This window comes from Lactuca saligna, chromosome 8 (assembly GCF_052625555.1).
Source record: "Lactuca saligna cultivar CGN05327 chromosome 8, ASM5262555v1, whole genome shotgun sequence".
Lineage (NCBI taxonomy): Eukaryota > Viridiplantae > Streptophyta > Magnoliopsida > Asterales > Asteraceae > Lactuca > Lactuca saligna.
The window spans coordinates 108,533,666-108,542,249 of NC_136424.1; the positions used below are offsets into that span (position 1 = coordinate 108,533,666).

The window sequence follows — 8,584 nt, forward strand, 5'->3', positions numbered from 1 at the left end:
CTCATCATCGGTTTTTATTGCGGTTGCAGTTAATCCGTTGCGGTTTATGCGGTTTTTACGATTAATTTTTGTTGCGGTGCGGTTTTTGCTCACCTCTAGTTGTTGTTGTTAGTAGTAGTGTGGGTAGTATGGAAGATTGATGAATAGAGGTTGTTGTTGAATGAGTAATGATAACAATTGCATGTAGCTAATATTCGCTAACGGATCATTTGGAGTGTTTGGGGTGTTCGGGTGGATGGGGTATTTTGGTTTGGATCCATGAGGAAAGAATATTTTTTTGGTGAAATGTTTGTGTTGAAAATATATTTGTCTTTGAAATGATAAAAAAAGGTTGATATATATAGAGAAGGTGAGTGTGGTAATTAATTAATTAATTTTTTTACAAACAATAACATTCAACGGTAAAAAAAAGGAATATCATAAATTCATGCATCTTGTTCCGTCTCCAGCTTCACGTCACACCCACAATCCAACCCACCGAAGGTTGGGGCGATGTTCACGTTTGAAAGGGGCTAACACGTCAGTTCCGACGCGTCTTTTTATCCTCCACTCTTGGTAGCCTTATAGAATCATTAAAGATAAGCTTTCTTAGAGAATTAATTGAACTTTGGGTATATTGTGAGGATATTATTTAAAAGATTTTTATGTCAAAAACCCATAAAATAATAATAATTATATGGGATTTAATTTTTTTTTTGTTTAATTAATAAAATGGAAGAAAAATGGTATTCACGAAACAAAAAGAGTATTTATTTTGCAAAGAGATTGAAATAATTTTCTTTTTGCATGCACAACACAAACCCTTGGTGTTGGAGCAACGATGGTGCAACTCCCCCATGCTGATCTGATAAAAACCTTCTAGACAAACACACAATTCGAAGTATCATCAACCTGACACGAATGAATCGCCATTGGTAGATTCTATAGACAACCAAAAGTTATACAGTTTTTTCACAGGTACAAAACCACAACGCCAATGTACCTGTTTTACAGAGGTTGGGGGATTTATCAAAATTGTTTCTAGGGTTTCAGAAATCAGTGAATTCGAATGGCGCTGTTACGGAAATTGCTACATAAGAAGCCGCCTGATGGACTTCTCGATGTCTTTGAAAGAATATACGGTAATTATTTACCCTTTCTATAGAGTAATTAGTTTGATATGTGTATGTAGGTAACACGATTACCTTTTCTGTTAAAACCTCTTTCCTTCAATCATCACTTCACTTCTATCTAGGTTTATATGCTACTTCGAATTTGGGGGTTTGATACATTACGTAGTTGAATTACGGCACAAAAAGTTGTATGATTAATTATTTATGTTTCAGCTTTACTCTTTAAACTAGTGGTGGATTATGAAATTGTGGCCTTATTATGATTATTGGATGCTTTAAAGCTCTAGTTAAACTATTGAAATACAATATTAGAGAGAATTTCTTACATTTGGTCTCTGGACACATTAGTAATTGAATCTGGATAAGGTTGTATTGGGAAACCTTCTCAAGGTCATCATCTCTTCTATTTTAAGGTTTTTGTTCTTAAACTTATGACATTTTCTAGTAGATTAGAGGTAAGAATCATGTTTACAGCTCAGAGTTTGTAATGTGTGTTCAATTTCTTTGTAAGTTTGAATACATTCAAGATTAGAACTTGTTTCTGTTTGATTTGATGACACGCCCATTTGGTGTATAGTCTTTGACTCCTGCTTCAGAATGGAAACCTGGGAACAAGAAGAATACAAAGGCTACGTAGGCAGAATCATAACTCAATTTAAAGAAACAAACCCTGAATTTTCACCCATGATTGTGAATTTCCGAGAAGGAGATACAACAAACAAACTCCACCAACTTTTATCAGAACACTATCTTACTATAATGGACTACCCTCGGGACTATGAAGGTTGCCCTGTGTTGACAATAGAGGTGATCCACCATTTTCTTAAATCAAGTGAAAGCTGGCTCTCACTTGGACAACAAAACGTTCTTCTAATGCACAGTGAACTTGGTGGTTGGCCTGTGTTGGCTTTCATGTTGGCTGCTCTTTTACTTGACAGAAACCATTTCACTTCTGAAAGTAGGGCCCTTGAGATAGTTCAGAAACATAACCCATCTGAGAAGTTACCCCTGATGACAGCATATGATCCTACAGCCTCTCAGTTGAGGTACTTACAGTATGTATTAAAGAGGAATGCCGATGAACAACATTGGCCTCCACCAGACAAAGCACTTAAAATAGATTGTGTGATAATCAGAATGATTCCTGATTTTGATGGAAACGGAGGTTGTTGTCCTGTATTTAGAATTTATGGACGCGATCCGTTGTTACAACTTGATAAAACCCCTAAGCTTTTATTCTCAACCCCAAGGAGGAGTAAGAATGTTCGGTCTTACAATCAGGTAGGATATATCACTATAATGTTTAATTCTAGGTTTACGTTTCTTATTCTGATAGATTATAATTTCCATGCATTTCAGGCAGAAAATGAGCTCGTTAAAATTGATATTAATTGCAATATTCAAGGTGACATTGTTTTGGAGTGTATTAACTTAACTGATGATCTGGTCAACGAGACGATTATGTATCGTACCATGTTCAACACAGCATTCCTCAAATCGAATACTTTGATGCTGAATCGTGAGGAAGTCGATATCTCTTGGGATAAAAAGGATCAATTTCCTAAGGACTTTAAAGCTGAGGTACTTTTCTTCATGTTAGTACTCCTAGTCATAGGACATATTATTATTATTTAGTATTAACGATATTAATGGGTATCAAACCATCTGAAATCTTTTCAGTAAGTTAGTTAAGTTATGTTCAATAGCGGCATAGAGCACTAAACATCAAATATAGTTTTGTTAACCTTTTTTTTATAGAGAACAAACAAGCCTTTCATATTTCTTTTCATGCATACTTGTGGACTATATATATGTAAGTATATCTAAGTAATTTTTATTGGGTGAAGCTTCTTTTCTCCGAAATGGATCCAGAAGCTTCTAAGGTCCCAGTAGATTTGTCTAGTTTTGAAGAAGCAGGGCTCCCAATAGAAGCATTTGGTAAAGTTCAAGAAATGTTTAGTAGTGTGGATTGGCTTGTACCTAAAAGTGATGCAGCATTGAATAGGCTACACCAGATGGCTTTATCTGATATTGTTAATGAAATGTTGGGTACTAATTTTCAAAGGACTGAATCTAGCGATTTACTTCAAACACTTCCTTTAAAGAATCAAGGTAAAGGAGCTACAATATCTCATACAAAGTCAAAGAGTTCATTTCTTGGTGATGAGAAGTCTTCCTCTGGTATTGTGGGGCCCAGAAGTGTTTCACTTCCCAGACAGTTACCATCATCAAAACAGTTGCAAGCATCATTGGATGGTGATTCAAAATCTTTTTCATCTTTGCCACCTCATATAATCTTGACATGTACGCATCCTTCTGTTTCTGAAAAACGTTTGCTTGAAGGTGAGACCTCTTCTTTGCCTCAACCATCTTCTGACCAAGCGGCTGGGCCATCTCAACCACCCCCACCTGCTCCTCCAAAGATAGATGGAGTTGGTGGACCTCCTCCTCCACCACCTCCTCCCGGTGGTGGTGGTGGTGGAGGACCTCCTCCACCACCACCACCAGCACCTAAACCACCAGAACCACCAGTACCACCCCCACCAAAAGATAAACTGCCGCCACCAGGCCCACCACCACCACCACCACGTAAATCGGGTCCACCACCACCGCCTCCTCCAGTTAACGGAAACAAAGAAGGCGGTGCAGCTCCACCGCCTCCACCACCAGGTTCAAAAGGAGGCGGTGTAGCTGCTCCATCTCCACCACCTCCTATAAATAAACCACGTGCTCTATCAAGGACAACTGCTGTGAAAACTCAACCTGCAAAAAAGCTGAAGCCTTTACATTGGTCAAAAATAAATAGAGTAGGACAAGGAAGCTTGTGGGCTGAAGCAGAGAAATCTGGTGAAGCTGCAAGGTGGGTTTTTTTTTTTTTTTTTTTTTTTTTTGACATATTGACATTGATCCCTTACTAAGTTTTTCTTTCATGATTTTCTCATTAGGGCACCAGAGATTGATATGTCAGAACTTGAAACTCTCTTTTCAGCATCAAATCCAAATTCTGATAAGGCTCCAAAAGCAAAATCCAAAGCAGCTAATAAACCGGAAAAAGTACAACTGGTAATAATTTAATTTCCTTCTTGATTGCATGAAAAATCTTAAACTGTATTTATGGTTGACTTCACACATCTTTTTATGGAAGATTGGTTGATATTTCACACTTGTTGCAGATTGATCATAGGCGGGCATATAATTGTGAAATCATGCTTTCAAAGGTGAAGGCACCATTGCCTGAATTGATGGTAAGCTCGAAATATGATGCATTTATTTCAAAATTAAGATTTCTAATAAATGTTTTTAATGCTTTAGCTGTGAAACTTAACAGGAACATGTCCTTAATTTGGATGAATTAGCAATGGATGTTGATCAGGTGGATAAGCTTATAAAATTCTGTCCTACAAAGGAGGAGATGGAACTACTTAAGGTGTATTTATAATTTCCATTTCACATTATATACCCACATCTTTCTTTTCATAATATAACTTACATTTTATATGCTTAGGGCTATAAAGGAGAACATGAAATGTTGGGCAAATGTGAACAGGTACATAGTACCATATTTCTGGATTTATGTCAATAAATTCAGGGACTAAAAAGTGAAATTGTAATATCTGATTTCATTTAACTGCAGTTCTTCTTAGAGCTAATGAAAGTTCCACGTTCAGAAGCGAAGCTTGTAGTTTTTTCATATAAGATACAGTTTAGTACACAGGTCAGGAGATATATATATATATATATATATATATATATATATATATATATTATTCTTTGCATTTCCTGCTTTTTTATATTTACCTTATTTTAACTTTACTGCTCTTTTTGCAAATTTAGCTTTCAGAACTTGACGATAACCTAAAGGTTGTATATTTATCAGTAGAACAGGCAAGTTTATAGCTATCTTTCACTTTAATTATGCAGTTATTCAGAGGCAAAAAGATTGGATTAAATTTTACTTTTTCTATATATGTTATATCAGATTAGGAGTTCTGTAAAGTTGAGAAGAGTCATGCAGACAATTCTTTCTCTGGGAAATGCTTTGAACCAGGGAACTACAAGAGGTGAGTTACTACAACTAGCTTTATTTTATTTGGAGTTATAGATTTATTATTATTTTTTTGGTTTTAGGTGCTGCTGTTGGGTTCAGATTGGACAGCCTCTTAAAACTTAATGAAACGCGTGCTAGGAACAATAAAATGACTCTCATGCATTATCTTTGTAAGGTAAGACATTTTATTTATTTATTTATTTGTGTTTCTTTCACTTTGTTTATGGTGTCTGTGCTGTATATGTTAGGTCCTTGCAGACAAACTGCCTGAACTTTTAGATTTTTCCAAGGAACTTGGCAGCTTGGAACCTGCATCAAAGGTGATTTTTGTTGTGTTCACATTTTGTTTTTAATTAAAGTTATGTTAGTTTATTTTTTGTTGATTACAACGATATACTTATTTCAGATACAACTAAGAATCTTGGCAGAAGAAATGCAATCAATTACAAAAGGACTAGAGAAAGTAGTCCAAGAAAAGAAATTATGTAAAAAAGATGGACATGTGTCTAAAAAATTTCGGAAGGTATGCACATAAAGTTGATAAGAACCATAAATGGAAAATCAAATTCTCTACAAAATGATACCAATGTTGATATATATATATATATATATATATATATATATATATATATATATATATATATATATATATATATATATATATTATAAAAAGATCAGTTTGGGTTTGTTTGCTAATGGGGTGAAGGTTTTATTTTGGTTTTCCATGTTCAGTCTCTGAAAAAGTTTCTTGCTTCTGCGGAACCTGAAGTGAAGAATCTGGCTTCACTTTTCTCAAAGTTGGTAGGTATAAAAAAATCCTTTAAATATAAATATTGCTACAAGTATCCCAGTTTTTAACATTGTGCTTTACACAGAGTAAAAGTGTGGATGCTTTAATTATTTACTTCGGAGAAGACCCTAAAAAATGCCTGTATGAAACAGGTAATCAATCATCCGAACAATTTACGTTCATGATAAAGTATTCATTTGTAATAAATTGATTTCAAGTTTCTAAGCTGTGATATTGTTTTCAGTTGTTGAAACTTTGCTTAAGTTTGTGAAAATGTTTAATCAAGCCCATGTTGAAAACTGCAAGCAAATAGAGGCCGAGAAGATTGCAGAAAAGAAGGCTGCACAGAAAGCAGCTGAACTAGAAAAGTCAAAACTACAAAATCATGCCAAAACGGAGTCAGAACTAATAAGAAATAAACCTCCTATAGAAAGTGCCGAATAATTTTTTTTTCTTTTTTATCTTTTTCCCTTTCTGTATAATTGAAAAGATGGAAAAATAGAAGCGGGTTCTGGTTGCAGCAGCCAGTGCATGTGTTCCAAGCCTTCTTTGCTGAAACAATTGGTAATGATCTGGTGTTGATTGATGAAGAAGAAGAAGAAGGGTTCCCATGGTGAATTTCTGCAAAGTAATGTTGTATAATATCACAGTTCTTGCTGCAATTATAATAGTGTTGGAGCATCACCAGACTGAAGGTTAGTCTTGATGATCAAACTTTTTCTCAAGGACTTGAGAAGGTTTTGTCTTTTTTCTCCATTTTATGATGAATTTGTTGTATTTTGCAGCAAAGAGAATTGGGTGTGAGTAATTTTGTGCAGTTGGCAGCTTGTAAATATATAGGAGCGTTAGTGTAGCAGTTGAGACAGTTAAGATGTAGAAAATTTTGTAATGTTTTAGTGTGATAGCATCCTAGGTCTCACCAATATTGTAGAAAGTTACAGTTATATCTATTAGATTTTGTAGTTCTTTTATGAAACGTGAGTTTTCGGATGATAAATGACCACAACTTGAAATTTAAGAATTGACATTGTCAGAAATTTGAGTTATTTCATTTTGCTAGCACGGCTTATGTATGAATCAGAGGCATGTGTACCTTTTTTTTTTTTTTTCTTGAGAACTACATGTAATGTAACATCTAAGACTTCTAGGGTTACCCATGGGACCATTTACACCTAACACGCTTAATTGTAGTGTTTTTATGTGATCTGTTGCTTCATGCTTGTTAAATGTGTCTTGGTAGGAGATGTATCCACAACATTATAATGAATACTTGGTTCCCCACTTTAGCCGATGTTGGAATGGTTTTACACACTCATCCACCCCTATACGGAACCCGAACATTCTTGTTGCCACACTTAATGGTACAAATTTTGCAGCATTCTATTAAGGAAAGTAGCAAGTTTTAAAAAGTTTTTAGTGCCATCAATATACATGTTATCCATGTACACAGTCAACCAAACCAACCAAATGTGATGGCATAAAAGAGTGATTGTTGGAAAAGTAACGAAATGTATAAGCTGTGATACTAATATCATACTCATAGAAAATTGATACATTAGGGCATAAAGATGATGCGTTCATATTTGCCTCATAAGCACACCGAATATTCTATTTGAGAAACTGGGAGGATAACAAAAAGTCAATTGTGATCATGACACCTCCAAAAGTTACAGAGTTGCTTGTGAAAACAATGATGATGAATATAGTACAATAGTTTACCACACAAAGATAATTATATAACTAATGAAGATTCCCTCGCTTTGAAGGGATTGGTAATCCAAGTCAAGACTAACGATGCAATTCCAAATTTGTTGAGAAAATCCCCTCAAGTGACAACAAATAACTGTTTTGCGATTTCAAACGAATCGAACAACACAAACTAAAAAAATCAATAAAGGTATATACATGACACATATAAAATCCATTAAATTTACATTACCTACAGAAACAAAATAGCCTAAAAAAGTATATCGTTGAATTGTTAATAGAAAGAAGTGGAAACAATATTCTGTAATAAACAAATCAAGTAAAGTACGTTGATATTCCTTGCATTTTAGCCTTTACTTTTTTCCTTTGATATCAATTTTTTTTGGTATTTTCTCAAATATCTTTTAAACATCAAATATCCACACAACATTTTATCTAGAACCTTATGGGAAATAATTGCGAGGAGTGGAATGTGTTTGATTGAAATATAATTGTACACTTTGGACACCTACAAAGACTAAACACCCATGAGGAATATACTTTGCTCTTGTGCAATGTTACTAAAATTGTAATTAACTTGCCTTGAAATTGTCCTCGTCTTCAAGGCCCTTTGGATATGATGAGCAGCCCTGTAAACGGAAAGCCTGACACGGATTATCTTTCAAAATCTCAACTACAATACTAGTACTCTTAACATCAAACTATAACTAGTAAAAGTCGTCTCATTGTTTATCAGCCAGAAATTCCTAGTCCAATCATATTTCAAATTGAAATACAATTACAAAACCAAAATACAATTGATTAAAAGTTAAAACTGTACCCTTAATACAAAGTCTAATATGTCATCTTCATTAGTCTTTGATAATGCTTGCATAAAACTTTTAAATTCTTCCTAACAATAATTTAGAACTATTTATATTTTTTCTC

General features: G+C 34.5%; 1 protein-coding gene across 1 annotated transcript; it reads left to right on the forward strand.

Moving 5' to 3' along the window:
* The first annotated feature begins 1,048 nt into the window (after positions 1-1,048).
* LOC145009995 (formin-like protein 13) lies at positions 1,049-6,637 on the forward strand. Its single transcript, XM_078968598.1, has 17 exons — positions 1,049-1,121; positions 1,690-2,393; positions 2,472-2,693; positions 2,960-3,972; positions 4,058-4,175; positions 4,286-4,357; positions 4,441-4,539; positions 4,618-4,659; positions 4,747-4,827; positions 4,947-4,997; positions 5,092-5,173; positions 5,241-5,335; positions 5,409-5,480; positions 5,567-5,683; positions 5,893-5,961; positions 6,036-6,102; positions 6,195-6,637. The coding sequence occupies exons 1-17, from the start codon at positions 1,049-1,051 to the stop codon at positions 6,392-6,394; spliced, it is 3,177 nt and encodes a 1,058-aa protein (XP_078824724.1). The 3' UTR covers positions 6,395-6,637.
* Positions 6,638-8,584: the final 1,947 nt, after the last annotated feature.